General features: G+C 43.3%; 2 protein-coding genes across 3 annotated transcripts in view; one reads left to right on the forward strand and one right to left on the reverse strand.

Annotated features, from left to right (window-relative positions):
- Positions 1–2315: 2315 nt before the first annotated feature.
- Positions 2316–11732, reverse strand: LOC306701232 (protein LSM14 homolog A-like). 2 transcript variants are annotated; one of them, XM_079166489.1, is made up of 11 exons: positions 11444–11732; positions 10513–10676; positions 9073–9223; positions 7837–8031; positions 7555–7653; positions 6984–7172; positions 6331–6484; positions 6009–6035; positions 5483–5723; positions 4569–4645; positions 2316–4348 (listed from the first exon to the last, which is right to left on the reverse strand). In XM_079166489.1, the coding sequence occupies exons 1-10, from the start codon at positions 11565–11567 to the stop codon at positions 4598–4600; spliced, it is 1392 nt and encodes a 463-aa protein (XP_079022615.1). In that variant the 5' UTR covers positions 11568–11732; the 3' UTR covers positions 2316–4348; positions 4569–4597. The 2 variants fall into 2 exon arrangements, with proteins under 2 accessions (XP_079022615.1, XP_079022616.1); XM_079166490.1 differs by lacking the exon at positions 4569–4645.
- A 651-nt stretch (positions 11733–12383) lies between these two features.
- Positions 12384–17520, forward strand: part of LOC306694267 (transcription initiation factor TFIID subunit 4) — a gene marked incomplete at its 5' end in the record, with an annotated part of 79750 nt that continues 74613 nt past the window's right edge. Inside the window, 2 exons of the mRNA XM_079157040.1 lie at positions 12384–13785; positions 15730–15908. Coding sequence (XP_079013166.1) covers positions 12384–13785; positions 15730–15908 — 1581 coding nt within the window. The remainder of the gene's footprint in view (positions 13786–15729; positions 15909–17520) is intronic.

Raw genomic sequence — 17520 nt, forward strand, 5'->3', positions numbered from 1 at the left:
CCCAAGTGATGTCAGCAAGATGAAGTACCGATCCTATCTCGAGCCTCTGCTGCAGATAAGTGGCAGTTTATACCAATCCAACTTGTTACTTCAGCTGCTATTCATATTAGAGACAAGTCAAAGAAGATACACATGTAACAGCAAATTCACAAAGTCTGGCACAAAAGATGAGAGAAAATGTTTGTAAATACATTAAAATATATATATATATAAATGTATATGTAAATATATGTGTATTTTTTAATGTATATTTATTGTATATCGTATACTTACACAAATAAAACAGCCCACCATATTATACAGTACATATATAATATGGTGGGCTGTTTTGCACTTGCATGAGGGAATATGAGATTCATTCACAGCATGATCAGATTAATAAGGGATTGGCTGCTTTAACATAATACCACTAAATGATGAGATAATGTTAGGCAGCAGGACCACACGGCCGGACGCAGCTTCTGTAGAAGCAGATGTAGAGCAAATTTCGGGAGTCAGAGATGAGATCATTGTGAGACTTGTACACTCGAGGAGCGGTTTATTTGACAAAGAAAAGGCTGCAGTACACTTGTACATGCTTTCTTTTATAAGCTTTTTTTGTGAACGTGTGTAAATTGCACATGCGTATGTGCATGTCTCAAACTTAGTGCTACCTAATACGGTGAGATATGTGCATGTGTGCACTTCTTGGCTCAACCACATGTTAAGTGATGATGATGCTATCATCATTTCTGGTAATTAGAATCTGTGTCCGTCATGTTATCAGGAGTAGGGGACAAGTCTGGTGAATTGATCACCATCTCAGCAAAGTTGAAACCATCCTTGCAGTTGCCACCATGTTCGTCTGGGTGACCAGAGTCTTCACGAGGACCTTTCTCAGAATGGGTATGATGCAACTAACTAACAGACAGATTACAATGGAAACTATCAGTGCAGTTATTCCAATTTCATCCAAACTGGCTCCCCACTGACCCGGAATTTGTTCTAGCCAATCCATGATCATCCATCCCTACCAGCATTGTCTTTTAGAAGTACAGCAATGTTCTCCAAACTTTCAGCTAAGCATCCAATCTAATGCTTGTCTATTTTGCCATGCCGCTCTTGTTTCCTGTAGCTGTTCTCCTGGTGCCCTAAGAGCCTCATTTGTGTAATTAATGAACCACTGCTGGTTATAATAGATATCATTGATCCAATTAACATTTTTGTTTCGTGTCATCCAATGTAATTTGGATTTGAGGCCTGCTTTTACCTCCTTCCTAGCTTTAAACTCTTCAGGAATTCATGTGGGTTGCATCGTAGCATCTAAATATACTCTGCGGACTTGTTTACTCTAATTATGTTTTTGTACTCCTTTGTACACCACCTGCACAGGTACTCAACCCCTCTATGCACTGTTAGGAGGTCGTGGTCATTTCACGTATTTCTGTGAGATCACTTTGGCTGGGTAGAGATTTGGCAAATTTTTCATGGGCGCAGCCCACATACTCAGCTCTGCTGCTCATCCCACAAATGCATGTTCCTTACAAATGTGGCACCATTGAAAAGGGAAATGAACAGGCTTTCCAAGCATATAAGATTCATTGCCAAGAAGCATTGTTACAACTAAGAAATAATCTACCAAACAAATTTCCTTACCGTTTGTGCTTATTTACATCTGAACCAATGTGACGTAATACTTTGGTCTAAAGGGTTTAGTTTAAATATGAATTCATTTAATATGTGATGATACTGGGCCTTTTTCACAGCAGACATTTTGGCCTGTCATGGCAGGAAGATGTTTTTAAGTCTTGATATGATATAATTATATCATCGTATTAATCTCACTCTAAATTAAAAGTACCTAGTGGAGGCATGGAAGGAGTAATACATACCGTGACAACACAACAGGTTTCACGTACGGCCACTCAACATTATTGCTTCCTTATTTATATTAAATAAATTAAAATGATCAGATGTATTAGTTTCTATTATTTTGGTCTGATTCAGTTATTTGAAGTAAATGGTCCCAAATACACTTTTTTTAAAAATTGCAATCATATTCTATTCTGAGATTGAGACACTAAAGGATAATGTGGGCAGGTGTACCTTGAGTAACAGTGTTTGAAGAACTGTAGGATGTTGCATTCGTTACATTTAAAGCAGTGTCTTCTCGTCCCGCTGAAGGCCAGTGTGTGATCACACAGTTTACCATTTCTATCCACATTAAAAACAGGCAATTTTAACAACTTTTCCAATAAACAAATACGAGAGATGATCTGAAGGGAGACTTTTAGATCGGCAGTATGCAAAAAAAACAGAGACACGGATATTGTACAACTCTTTATTTTACTTAAAAACTCAATTTTGCTGCTATTCTCATGAAAACAGATCCTGGTTTACAATTCCAGAGACTGGAAGAAGTAACATATGAAAACATGTCCGTTTGTAATAGTCCAGTAATACTTTTTTTTTTGTCTCAAATTTTATCTCGCTGGTTTTTGCGAAAAAAAAAAAAAAAAAAAGCCAGTGTGAAGTGATGATTTCTACGGCTTATCATGCAGTGATCGGCCCGCCTGTGCAATATCCAGCTTCACCCGGGCCGCTTCATTTTAAAACAGCCGCAGCTACCGAGAAACATCCAGCCGCGCAGTGCTATCAAAACCTTTGTCGACTTTTAAGTTAAAGGGAGAGCTGTAAAAAAAGAAAAAGTCATCACTCTGAAGGCACTCCCTAAAGTACTAACGAATCAGAGCAAAAACCATCACACTGGCACCACATCCAGGTCATGTCCCTTTGTTCACAACGTAGAAAAACAAAAACACTCCAGAGAACAATTCCATTAACAATGCAACGAGAGGAGCTACAAACAAGCCAGAGGGCAGAATTATTGAACATACGTTTTGAGACATCATTTAATCATATACAAGATTTCCCATTTTCAGTAAACACTGCAAGCACAGTTTTGCAGTGGAAAAAAACAAACAAATAATGCAGATGATAACTGTAAGACAATTCAAAAAGGATGCTGATTAGGGTTGGGCGATACGTTTGAAATTCTCCAACTGGCCACCGGCAGTCCAACAACGGGCAATATATCCACTCAAGTGTGTTCGATAATGTCTCCCTCTCCTCGGAGGCAGGCCATTCAATTATCAAAACGACAATTTCGTCCAATCGCCCAACCCTAATGGCGATAACAAAATAAATGAACGTGCCTTAAACAGGTGGCTCAGTAGGTTTTGGACACAGGAAGGCAGACTTAACAGGTACGTCATAGGCTGGCAATTATTTTATCTGGGCCGAATGCTTACATATTCTTTTTGGCAAAATAGCGTGGCATTTCTTCTTCTTCTTCCTTTTGGATTATCCAAATTGGACTTGTTCAAAGTCATTCTGACTGCAGGTTTAAACTGGATACACTGAAGGCTTTCCTTTCCTAAGAACTTCTAAAGGCATTAATAGTAACGGACACAAATCATGGGAATGCTCTTTGTTTAGTCAACTATGTAAAAAAAAAAAACAGACCCGGTCAACAAAAAACAAAAACATTCTTCTAAAGCTAATGCTGTAAACCCCAAATAGCAATCAGATGGCTGGCTCCTATTGGTCGCCTGCAACAGGCTGCCACCATTGACAGGCGTGCAGTTCTAGCCACAAACAGAAAGCAGAAACATAATTCATCAGAAGCGGCAAGATGTCTAAGTATGATCTACGCAAGTCTAAATACTGAAAGAGCTTTTCTAAAAACTAAAAGTGAGGTTGTCTGGGGGGGGGGGGGGGGGGGGGGGGGGGGGCAGTAAGTAGAAGATGATTGAAAATGAATGATGTCCAGAAAAAAAAGGGAAATAAACCATTCCCTGCATTCTGGGTAAAAATACTGAACACGTGGCGACCAGACTAAGTCCGAGCAGAGGAAAATATGGTGCTACCGGCAACGCACTGAATTTTGGTGGCGCCACACATCGTGAGATTAAAAACAAAATGATTACATGACCTGCGAGCCTCTCACAGCATCGGTGGGCTTTTCTACGTTTTTTCAATATCAAACACATCTTCAGTAAGAAATGAACTGGATCGATGCAAAAAAATACAGATCGCTCCCACCTAAGGTATTAACACATGTTCTCGTCCATCTGGTGGCTGTTTTTAAATCGAACATGTCTGGGCCAAAAAAACAAAAAAAGCCTAATTCCCAAAAGTGGATGTAAAGCAGTCAGCCCCGCTGCTGGTGACTGAGAGGATGTCGTCATTCTGTCTGTCAAATGTCGAGAGACCAAAGAATTTCTTCAACAGGAATCATTTCACGATGAGGGCTTGGGTTGTTGGAGGAGCCGTCGCTGCAGTACTATGCAGCCACCTTGTTGTCCTTCTGGAAAGAAACCGCAGCAAAACGTTACGACGGGCGTACATTTACTTCACTGTCAAAATGCACGTTGTATTTAAATATAGTAAAGGCTTTGTAATGTAACAATCAAGAGAATAATGTAAGAAAACTGAGTGCATAGTATTGTAACATTACATTATGAGAACATGACAATGCATTAATAAACTGGTGATGAATATAATGACATGTAAACTAGGTTACGAACATTTGACATCATCACATCCTCTGTGGAGCTCATACATGTTGGAGATTGGGAGGTGATTGATATGATGTAAACTGGCTCTGGAAAAAAACAAAACAATTAATTTCTTGCCAAAATCCCTCAGAGAACTGAAAGAGCTGCACTTCAGTCTGACTTTCGCATTTAACATTTTTTTTAAAGTGTTCTACATTGTAGTTATAAAGTTCAGCGAAGTGTATGAAATAATGAAATTTGTCAAACCGTTCGTAATTGGACAAAGTACAATTATAATTCCTCCCTAAATCTGCCAAGAAGAGATATGAATAAATATCATCGAGTAGCTGCAGGTCAAGCAACCGTCGTGTTTGCAAGATACAAAGATAAATAGGCTATTTCAAAGTTAAGTAGCCTACTTTATATTAAAGTGGCTTTACCTCATGATCTGAGGCACAAACATGAGAAGTGAACGGAGCCATCTAGTGGCCAAAGTGAGACAGTTCGGTAGACTGAACTGATGTGGTTTTGCTGCTTGGATCAACATTAAACATATCTGGAATAATAACGTATAAATTGAAGTTCCTCATTTATTCAGGTCACTGGATCTCGTGAAGCTCTGAATTTCGACACGCATTAAAAAGAGGCGTCGTCAATTTGAAACTAATTCATGAAAATGTCCTCCAGACCAAAGAGACAAAGTCCAGTAGCTTTAAATTAAGGCGCCTACATGTATCAAGTAAAACCAGAAGGGTTCCTATGTTTCTGCTGAGTTTAGGTCAGAATTTCTTAAAATAACTTACGGTATTATACTACGCACAAAACTCTTATGACGTTACGCACTCACGGTTTTCTTACATTATGTTTCCAATTATCACATTTATGAGTTGCTACACCCATTGATACTTTAGTGACCACCGAGGTCATGAAGCTGTTGGATTTACCCTATATTCAAAATCAGAGAAATCCCGGCCTCCTCTGCCGCCTCTGAATCCGCCTCTGAAACCGGGCGGAGGACCTCGGGGGGGCCCGAAGGAGCCTCTGCTCAGCGACCGCCCTCTGCCTCCGCGGGGCCCCATGAAGCCCCGGCCGCGGAAACCTCCTCTTCCTCGATTGTGCCTCAGGGGGATGCCAAATGTCTCCGAGTTCATTCGTCTCTCTTCTGCCCAGGTTGTCCTTCGCTCCCTGACAACACAAAAGGGTTTTTAAGTGTACTGAAGTAGTAGTACATACATACATACATACATACATACATACATACATACATACGAGTACATTGTTTAGTTTCATAATGTCGTGTTTTACCCGGGTAACAAATAGAGCCTAAAAAATAATAAAAACATCGGCATCAAGTTGCCTTGATGAAGTCAAAACCAGAAGAGTTTGTTTTATATATTTGCGTCTTAATGATAACTTGAATTTTATTTGGTCCCATTCACCCGAGGAGCTAAACATAAATAAGTGACTTACCGTGAAAATCCTCTGTCGCCCCCTTTACTGAAAGAGATAAAACAAAAAGGCTTTCAGTGTATTAATAGAGTTTCATTCCCATGTTTAAATAAATGCATCAAGGCTTATGTGTATTTCATAAACATGAAATACTGATTTTGGAGAACATTTTTTTAAATTCATGTTCACTTCCAGGTTCGTACGATTTTGTGTTTCGATGAGAAAAAGTTCACAAGCTTCAAAGTTAAAAACTCCTCATTCTTATTTTGTCTGAATCGTCCTAAATTCACCTTCTGTCCTAGAACTGAATCACAATTCCTCAACTGTGGACATACTGCGTTACCTTAAATCATCAGCGGACAGGTTATCAAAGAAGGACTTGGTCTTGTCGTAGTAGGTGCTGTTGGCAGCCTCCTCCTCCTCGGTGGCCCCCTCGTTGGCTGGATGTTCGGACTCTGCAGGTTCTTCTCCATTCACTGCCTTTTCAGTCTTGTCATCTGTGGGAAGACATTTAGACTTTATTTAGTAACAACAAGTTGGGCTGGGAAAAGCAGAAAACAATGCAGGGAATTCTATTGCAGTGGCTGTTACAATGAAGGTACCATCTTCAGTACATTTGGGTCCATCTCAGCACGGTATCACAAGCAATTCACTTCTACTATAGATTTGCTTTTGGGAGTTTTTTGTGAGTTTTCACTAGCACAAAAGGTGATCGGGCAAAATATATTCAAACTGTTTTGTGCTCTAAAAATACCAATACCAGCACCTGTCATAGAAGACTTTTTGAAGTGATGATTCCCTCCCACGCTTTGGAGGATATGCGACATCTCAACAAGTACATCTCCGTTTTACACCATAAAGCCAATAGAATTGATACAAAATAAATGCAGTGTCTGATTTTTAACTTGTAGCTGGCGTCAGTGTCTTATGTGAAAATGTCAACCTGGGCTGAAGAGACATTTTCTCCCCTTTGAGTTCTGTCAACGGAAGCCGTACCTTTCAGTTTGAGCTTGTTCTGGAGCTCTTTGTCGATCTCGTCTTTGTTGAACTGGGCGTTGGCCGTCTCAAAGTCAAAGTCTTCTTCGAATGTCATGGCGCCGTCCCGGCGCAGGTTGACTTTGCCTCGGCTGCGGTTTCCTCGTCCACGGCCACGGCGATTGGGCTGAGCACCAGCTGACATATGACCTAAATATTAAAAAAAATTAAATACGGCAACAGCCAAACAAGCGACACCCAGGCCTGCTATGCAGTCAACAGTATTGGGACAGTGTTACACTAGCTTTATACACCAGCACAATATAATGAAAAAGGAGCCATGTCTGAGATTTAAAAGGTGCTGCATACGAGACTTCCTATTGGCCCACAACGGCTCTCAACGCGGCGACAGCTGAGCCGGCAGCAAACGGCGCTAACTTAAAACATTCACCAGGTGAACCATCGAGACACCTTTTCAGGGGAAAACAAATGACTACCTCACTGACTTCCACTAACACAGCTAATGAAAACACATATTTTGGTGGTTTCAAGTGTGTTATCGGGTATTAAGTTATGGTGCAAAACTACTCACCGCCGTGACGCTTGTTGGGATCTCGGTTTTCAAGAGCGCCGTGTTCATGGTCTGGCCGTGACCCATGATCTGGCCGTGACACCAACTGGACCTCAGGAGCTGAACAGCAAAAGACACCATCTTAAACTCAAGGTAAAGTGTTACGGCTCTAACAAAGTGGGCAACTCAATGGCAACTTGATTAAAATATACACCTGAAAGCAACTTCAGACATTTGCAAAGATTCAGCAAACTATTTATCAGCGTGGACTTTAACCACGCAAAGTCCTGAGGGAGTCTTTACCCTTTCTCTGCTCCAGGAGGTCAGGGGGCCTCTGGCTGCCGGAAGGGATGCCGGGGGGTCTGGAAGCCACCGCCCCCGACTGACTCCTCTGTCCCACGGGGGCAGGTGGTGCCGGGGCAGCCGATGGTGGGGCCTTCACCGCCTGCTCCAGGGTGGGACGTTTGGTGATAGAGTCCAGCTGGGGACTGATGCGCCCTGCAGAAAACACCAACGTGAGACCCAAACGATACGGTTGTCTTTAAACGCAGCGTAGTTCATCTTGCAGCGGCTGACGGGGACGATCACAGTTTGGGGATTCACCCCATTAATGTAACTGACCAAGAAGGTTCTTCCATAATATTGGCACTCGAAGACACAGACATCTAATTTTTAATAACTCCAATGCATTTCCACAGCAATTTATATATTTAGAAATAAACCCCAGCCATAAATCTCTCCCCCCTTCGAGCACTTTAAGATGTCCTGGACTCAGTGTATTAGAAACATGATGCATAATAGTCTCCGCTAATTCTAGTTCAACGCATAATTGGGTTCAGGTGCACAGCAGGAAGCTCAAAAGACGACATGCAGCTGTGCTGGTTTAGAAGCAGCAGGAAACAGCCGTTGCTGCAAATTTGCCAAAGAAACAAGATGCTTTGCTTACATCGGTCAACTGTTCGAGTCAGAAAGGGTTCAGACAAAAAAAAAAAAAAAAAGTGCTCTGAACACAGAGCTGGGCAATATAGGCTCAATTAAATCACATTATTTTTAAGATGATATTAGTGCACCAATTGATTCATACAAGCATTAACATCTTATACATCATGTTAAACACACTGATGTTGGTCTTGCTACTTTTGATTTTAAATTTCAGCTTTCTTTTCCGCCCCAGATACAAAGTCATTGCAAATAACAAATAGTGTCTAGTAGTGCTTCAATTAGTGCGTCTGCCTCCTTAAATAAATAACTGTTTCTTGTAGATTTGCCATTATTTTAACTGATTGATCCCCCACGTTCCACACAACCATTGCTCGTCATTTATTCAAGTACAAAAATGGACTTGTGCCTGTCTCGTCACTTGAAAAAGAGCAATCATCAAAGACAAACAATTTTGTTAAAATCATATATCAAATCTTATAATTAAATCCTATCATCATGTGGGAGAACGGGAACCATTCTCACAGCTCTGCTACGTGGTGCACCCTGTGCATCCATACAGTGACCGGACACGCATCCGGAACGAGAACTACTCCTTACCTCCGGCTCCGGCAGAACCGAACTGCTGAGCTGCAAGGGGTGCGACGCCAAACTGGCTGTATGGCGGGACGGGGGCCTTGCTGAGCGCTGCATAGGACCCCGCCGACTGGAATGACGATCCCGCTGAAGCATTGCCGGATCCAAGTGACGACTAGAGAAACACATTACACCATCAACTGACAACGCCGACTGTCAGGAAACATAAATGTACATCCGGTACGCTATGAATAACAATGTTTCATGTTCATTACCTAGATTTAATTTCTAATTTGAACTACTTTATATACATTATAGTCTATGAGTGGATTTCTATTTTGTATTAAATCTGCAGTCGCCTTACTAGTAAATAATATCGTAAAATACTTGTAGAGAAGTAAAAATTACAGTATTTCCCTCTGAGAAGATGAAGTATAAATTTACATAAAACTGTTTACTTAAGTACAATCCTAACTTACTTACATTATATTGTTACACTGCGCACAAAGGTTTTCATAGATCTAGCCTGTTCATTTTGCTCTCAAGAGTGATGATTTAACTCTGAATGACACATTTTTCTTCTGGGGGAGCAGACTCCGGACCCACTAAAAGGGTCCGAGGTCCGGCCACCACCGTCTCACAAAATCCGGTGGGAAACACCAGGATGATAAAGATATTTTTTTTTATCTATTCATTTCAGTGACGGGGATTAAGTCGTCATCCATAAGAAACGAGTGGGCAACTGTAGTTCTGAAACACACATCTGCTTTAAAGACTTGTGACCGTCACTATCGCAGTGGCACATCCTGCACAAGCCTACGACACACACTTTCTACTGCTTTTCATCTATTTCATAAAAAAAAAAGAAAAAAAAAAAGCTAGTGCATTCAGTGAGCAGGTGAGAATCAAGTGTTGAAGTCCTCGGTGTCTAAAGCCAGTTTTTCTTTGGAACAGAATCAAGGCTCAGTTGTCGAACTTTGTTCAGAATGTTATTAGTGCAAAGTCAAATGAACTTCGAATGCAATTTATGAGCTAAAATGCAACTGGCTATTTCGTTTAATATTTCAATTTCTACGTATTTTTGTTTCATCGTAACCTGGTGAGCACAGGTGTAATCAATAACACTCATCAATGATGGCTGAATTCTATTTAGGCGAGACAGTTTCACAGCCCTGGCCCGCTGGTTGACCAAGAGACTTTAATGGGATGAAGCAGTAATTAATGGTATTAGATACACCTGTGCCTTTTCCTGCTGTGACGAGTCAAAATGTGCCTTGTAAAAGGGTTTGTATTTTTTGTCCTCAGTGTGGTATCTTTATTACTTGACAAAATCTTTCTAATAAAAGAAAATACTGAAAAGAAATTAGCTTAAAAACTGTCCTTAAAAGGTTTCCAGACACTTGTAGAAAAATATACAGAACGTGTGACAGACTGCCATTTTATAGTACATATAAATGAACCTACTTGGACTATAGCAGGGTCCTGAGGCAGGGAGCTAGTGGCTTTGGGTGGCTCACACACTGTCAGGTCCTTTATATCGCTGCCTCTGAAGATGATGTACTCAAACACCTCCTCCCGAGGTGGAACAGGCCTGTCAGTGGGCCGGTCCTCAGTGCCGAAAGAGCGAACTGTTGGGAAAATTCACAGTTATTCAAATGAATTAAAACTAATTTTATCATTTTTATTTTATTGAGGCTTAGTAGATTTCTCACACTGGGCATTAAGTTCACATTTAAGAAGTGATACAGTATACTTTTTAATACTATGAATAGAGATGCATCATTCTATTGTTAAAATGTATGATAGCCTGTTTCATGTCTGGGGGGGGGGGAGATGAGCCACAGACAGGCTAGAAGACTCATTTTCATATATTCTTCCTGGACAATATATTAAATAGGCATCCAACAATGCAATAACTACCCGTTACTTTTTGAATAATATATTACTTTCCTTAGCAAATAGACAGGGAATCTGTCATGTTTGAATGGTGAAGCACGTCGTGTAGGATTAACATGTGTCGTTGTAACGTCATGCAAGTTCACTTGACACACGCTCAGATTCAAGACTTCAAATATAACTAAGCTACCGTTATCAACCAGTGATTACAGCTTTAGTACGAGAGTATGATAGCAACAAGGCTAACTTTATATTATACGGTATGCCACTCGGTACTCTGCAATAACAGACACATATTTAACGGTAACCCCAAACACAAGGTAAACAAAGGAGCGTTAACTGCAGCGCCACTTAGCTGTTAGTTGGCTACAAAGCTAACGTTAGCTAACGTAGCGAACTGCGCTGAAATCAGTGACAGGTTTCCATCGTTCGACACGTGTGTGAGCTCTGATAGAGACACGTTGAGTGCTGTAGTCCAGCCCGTGGTTACGTGACTTACCTTTAGCAAGAGCTACGGTCGAGTTTTCAGTATCAATGGTGTACAAAATTCCTTCATAGCGAATCTCGGCCTTGGAGATTAGGCTAATTTTGCTGCCGATGTACGGCGTCCCTCCTCCGCTCATGTTGGCCCTCTGCTGTTAATGACGCACGAATTTACACGGAATGAATAACTGTCAAACGAGAAGTCAGGCGTGTTACTTTCAGAACCGTAGTTCTGAGACTACATTACACAGATTGATAACTAGCGCCGTGAGTAAGCCTCGCTCGTTTCTGGACTGACTTCTACCACGACATGGCCGTTTACGTTTTTCTTCGCCCGCCGCTAAGGATGTTGGGAGAAGGGCTGCGTCTCATTCCTCTAACGCTACCTCCTCTTCCTTCCACTGATACCCTTTCCTAATCAATGTTAAAGAGCGATTTGACGAGAAACAAGGGGAACTCAGTAATACCAAGACTGCACATGCAGTTTTGGTCACGTTTGCGATTATTTTTTGAGCGAAGAAAATTAGTGAATTAATCCTAGGGTGCTTGACAAAGGTTTGAGATCCAGCCATTCTATCATATCGCGTTATTACACGGGACGGCCTCTGGCCACCCTGCCCCCATTATTGCCCGATAACACAATTTTAGATGCGTAAAATGTACATATACCTCATCATTTGTTTTTGACACACCATATTTCATAAACCCTGAAACTAGCGAGAGGCGAAGAGAGTATGCCACGGGTGCTAAGTGCCCGAGATTGAGATCGTTAGTAACACTATTGCAACACCTCTTCAAAATAGTTCATTAAATTAGACTCGAAGAAAAATCATGACAAATACAACTAGGATGCCCCCCTCAGCTAATGACGTCAGATTCATTCCCACAATGCCTAGTAACACGCAGGCGCACTGTAAAAGGAAGAAAAAAAATAAGACAGCTATCTGTGATCAGAGATGGCGGGCGCCTCCGACCCCCTGGAAGATATGCTGTTTTCAGAGGTGGACGAAAAAGCTGTGAGCGACCTAGTGGGCTCACTGGAGTCACAGCTCGCTGGCCAAAGCAACCTAGCAGGCAAAACAGACGAGAACGGAGGCGCTGGCTCGGTGGCCCCCGCTAACCATCACTTAGGAAAAACGCTACCAGCTCCAGTGGGCACAACAACACTAGAACAACAACAACAAGGACGGCGTAATAAACCCGAGATGCGCCCCGAGATCAACTCAAAAGACGCCAGCCCGTATACAACTGTCACGTCTCCTTCTCCGGACTCTACCCCTTCCTTTGGCGAGCCTTCGGCCGCTTCGGCTGCCTGCGCGAACGCCACCAGCACCAGCGGCTCGCTATCACATGGAGCATCCATCACAACATTGACTGCGCCTGGCGTGTCAACTTTGGCGTCCGCGCCGGCCAGCATCAGCACCACTTCCAGCCGGGGGTCTAAGGGCAGCCCGGGCTCGTGTGGGACGTCGGCGGAAGAAGCTAACCCGCCGAGGAAACGCATAAGCGCGCCACGGAGGAGCGCCTCGGCTCGGATAAAGAGTTTGAACGGTGCTGCGGTAACGACGAGGAGAAACAGCAACTGCACGGCGGCGGCTGAGAACGTGAGCTCCGTGGATACCGGCATAACGACGCCGGACTCCGCTCGACCGGCGACGTCCTCTATCAACACTTCGACTTTCACCCTAACGAACGCTAACCTCTCCGCGGGTCAGTCGGCTATTGCTCTGGACCGGGGGACTCCCACCATTGCGTTGCACAGACTCCCGAGTCACATTGTAGCGAGCATAGCCCAGAACGGCAGCGGGACCAGTGTTTCGGCCTTGGTCCAGCAGGGCGCTCGCGTAGGACCCACCACCACTACCACCACCACCACCTCCCCCTCGGCTTCACAGGGGAACCACAGCATCGGGGCTTCCAAAACAGACGATTGTCAGTCCACAATTGTAATGTCAAGCCAGTCTGGTGGTGTCAACTCTGTAATAAACACTGTACCCACTGTCACGTCAACGACAACCACAGCAGCAGCAGCAGCAGCAGCAGTAGTGTCGGCCACAACGTCCACAACGGTGACCCAGCCTTCGAGCTCCGCCACGGCCGCTGCTTGTGTGGCAGCAGCAGGTGCGGCGGCGAGTTCAGCGTGTGGAAGCGGTCAGACCACATCGGTGACGACCGCTGTCAGCGTGGTCAGGCCAACGCTGCCCTCCGCAACGCCCGCCGCGGCCACCGCCGCGCAGACTCAACCCCGTCCTGGACTTGCAGCAGCACCTCAGAGGATGGTGGCCCCCCAGCTGATCGTCAGACCACCTCAGCAGCAGACGACCATCCAGCTGCCCCCGGGGTTCACCATCCCACCGGGTAAGGTTTGCAGGATCGGGGGTGCGGGGGTGGGGGGCAGCACACCTGTGTTAAAGTAACTTTCCCTGAGACTCATTGGTATGAGATGTGTGTGTGTGAGACACCCTGTTCTCCTCCCATGTTTGGGGAAGCTTTCTAAGTTGTGTGTGTGTTGTAAGGTGGTGCCAGTTCCTAAGGTACAAGCATGCTGTATTCCTTTTTATTCATAGGGGGGGGGGGGGGTTGAACACTTCCCCCAGCTCGGTTATGATATCACAAACGAACCATGAGAAATAAGAGAAAACTTGCACGAAGTTTGCATTGAAACTGTCAGATTGAATGTATATCTGCACAATCTTTTTGTAATTTAGCTGATGCTTACGTCTTTAACTCAAACTTGTGGATCCACAGTAATGCCCCCCCCCCCCCCCCCCTCACTGTGAGGAGAAGACGGGGCTCCCTCCAATGAACCCATGAAGAAAGAAGTTGCATTTCTTTTGAAGAAATGTGTCTTAGCAATCAGTGCAAACACATTTTGAAATGTTCACAACTAGAGCATAAAGACAGTCAAACTTTGAGCATACAGTTTTACAGTACTGCAAGATTCTTCTGAGTGTAAATACTTTTCGTTTTCTTGAAACTGGGAGAATTGCAGATCTACGTTGTACCAAGATTACGAAGTGTTTCAAAGGCTTTATGTAATAATCCAATTAACATACATTGTACACATTTATGGTCGCCGCAGAAGACTTTTGCCAGGGAGCCAACCTCTCTGAAGCTCCTGCTCTGTCTTTTGGGGAGAATGGCGTGTGTGTGTGTGTGTGTGTGTGTGTGTGTGTGTGTGTGTGTGTGTGTGTGTGTGTGTGTGTGTGGCCTCTCCAGCTGTCTTTTTTTTCTTAATGCTGCTCAGAGTTACTCACCTCAGGAATAATGTCTCAGTCACAACAACCAACAGAATGATCCGAATTGACCTCATGTCTTCTTTTTTTTTGGGGGGGGGGGGGCCTTTATGGAAACTCTGCAAAAGGTAAAGAAGTGTGTAATAACATTTAATCTTGACCTGACATGGGACACCTCAGTCACCAGTAACTGTAATCCTAGCTTTTTGAAAAAAAAAAGAGCAAAGAGTCCGTGCTACAGGGGAAACGCTACCAGTCGCGTTGTAAGCGATGAAATAAACAATAATACGCGACGGGACTGTCCTGACACATGACAATAACAGATGTCTTTTTCTATCTAAGGACGCCTCACAGTTAGACCGTGATGGCCACTTGCAGCAGAAGAAGCTCATCATTTTGGCTTGTGGTCGGTTTAACCCACGGCCCGGCTTGACTCGGTGCAGTAAAGTGCTGCTGCTATGGCCGAACTGCGTGTTAAACGTTCCTCCTGCGCTGCTTAAGAACCGGGGGTTAAACGTTCGGACGGGACTTCTTGGGCTGTCCTGTCACACGACTTTTAACAGACAAACTCTGAAACATTTTCGGTGCCCCTGGTATGAGATCATTCACTGTTCAGTACCAGTGCACGTCACATAATTATAATCCACATCCAATCAGAGCTGGGTGATATATGGACATCCTATCAACAATGTGACGTGAGACTAGATATCGTTTTCGATTTGGGATATCGTAATATTGCGTGTGTATAGAGTTGTCTTCTCCTGCTTCTAAAGGCTGCATTACAGTAAAGCGATGTCATCTTCTGAACTAACCAGGCTGTTGTAGCTGTTCTATTATTTGCCTTTATTCATTATATCCACATTACTGATGGTTATTTATCAAAGAATTTCTGTAAGTATTTTATAAAAAGCACCAATGGGCAACCCTACAATATCGTTGCATATATATATAGACATACAAATATCTATATATATCAATATAGATGCACTTAGGTTGGTTTAAATACCATTCATTGTCCGTGACGTTCTAGTGTTCCGTCAGATAAATGTTCTCCGTGGTTCCCCAGGGATGGTGTTGGTGCGCACAGAGCTGGGCCAGCTGGTGATGGTTCCTCAGCAGGCGTTGGCTCAGGCTCAGGCTCAGGCCCAGGCCCAGGCCCAGGCCCAGGCTCAGGCCCAGAACAACGTCACTCCACGACCTGCCACCCCCACGACAGGAGCATCCTTCAGAGTGACCACTCCTCAGGTGAGACTCCAGCCCCGGAGCCCACACGGGAGCTGCTGCCTGTGACCGATAGCACACAGTTTCTAGTTTACAAATAAGAGAAATTCAGAAAAGACTAATCAGAGACGTTGCAACACTGCAACATTGGTGGAGGAGACTTCCTAATTTACCCGAAAGGCGAACACCCAAAATTAGCAATTATTTTTCTGGCTCATGAAGGTTTTTTTGCCTGTCCTTATTGTTATTGTGAGGTGCATGTTTGAATAAGAACAGCAAGAAATGTCTCTCTGTAACCGTGATTTACATGTACATCTTTACTGTGATAAGCACATCAAAAGCATGCTTTTATAGTAGTTTCAACACTTCATAAATATGGGCATTTTATGCAGTGTATAGTACATTCACAAGTGAAGTTATTCTAGTGTAATCAGAACAATTAAAGGATCAGAAATGAATCATGCTTCATGTGGCCGATACGGTTCATCATGAAAATACAGGTCAGCTCAGATTCAGGCAGCACGAGAGCTTTCCAGTGACAATGAGGTTGCTTCTTTTTGGGTCAGGTTTTTTTCGATCATCAGCATAAAAGAGAAAAGTGTCTTTATGCTTCTTCATAATAATGTGGCCTCGGGGAAGCGTATTGTCGCTGCGTGTGAAAACCATGCGACTCCACATTTGACAATGTACTCGGTTGAATCCTGTCTTTATTGTACTCTACTGGGTTTTGTCTTCCTCGGCCTGCTCAATAATCAATATCACGATTGGGATCAGGGCCAAACAACGCAATCAGGACATCCTTGTATACGACATACCGTATTTAAAAGAAAACATTTTGAAAAAGGCATCCTCAGAAAGCTGCAAACAGGGAAGTTTTTCCTTAACTTGCAAAAAATTCGGGGATACATGACAATATAAATGGGCTGATAACCGGTTCTTGTGGGGTTGAAAATGAAGAGGAGTTAATATCCAGGACAGCAGAGAAAAGTGTGATCACACAGACGCTGTAGACGGTGGACAGCTCCTGGTGCTGAAACAAGGTCTAACAGACACATGACAAATAACAGCACTTTATTTGGATTAAAACAATATTGTGTTTTGATTTCAACAAATTGCATTCATCAGAGATTCAGAAACAGAGATATTGAGGATGTTATTTTATTGGATAGATAGATAAAAACTGTGGCCTGTTATCGGATAACATGGGTAAGATACACAGGATGTGTTCTCAACCACATGCCAACATACTATTCACACCGTACCATTTAGTAGAGTGCGTTCACGCTGCATAGTATGAGGATTTTTCGTACGCGAGAGAAAATGGACAACGTGAGCTCACTGGACACACTCAACCGCCCCCAAAATGCATTGCGGCTCCTCAGACTGTCCGATGGCGGACCGCGAGTCCGACGTTTAAACAATTAACTGCTGGAGGAAATACTTTAGAATACTATCGAGTGACAGCGAAGTACAGTTTAGAGGCAAAGCACCGGCGCTTACATACGTGATTGCACACTCAGTCTTTACCGTGCAAGCAGTAATCAGTGCGCACAGACTGAGTTCACTATGCAGTACTGTAACGTACACAGATGTAGCATTCGCTCATCTTAAAGAATTCAGACCACGCAGTCTTTTG

The sequence above is a fragment of the Pholis gunnellus genome, assembly GCF_910591455.1.
Source record: "Pholis gunnellus genome assembly, chromosome: 1".
In the NCBI taxonomy this organism is placed as follows: Eukaryota; Metazoa; Chordata; class Actinopteri; order Perciformes; family Pholidae; genus Pholis; species Pholis gunnellus.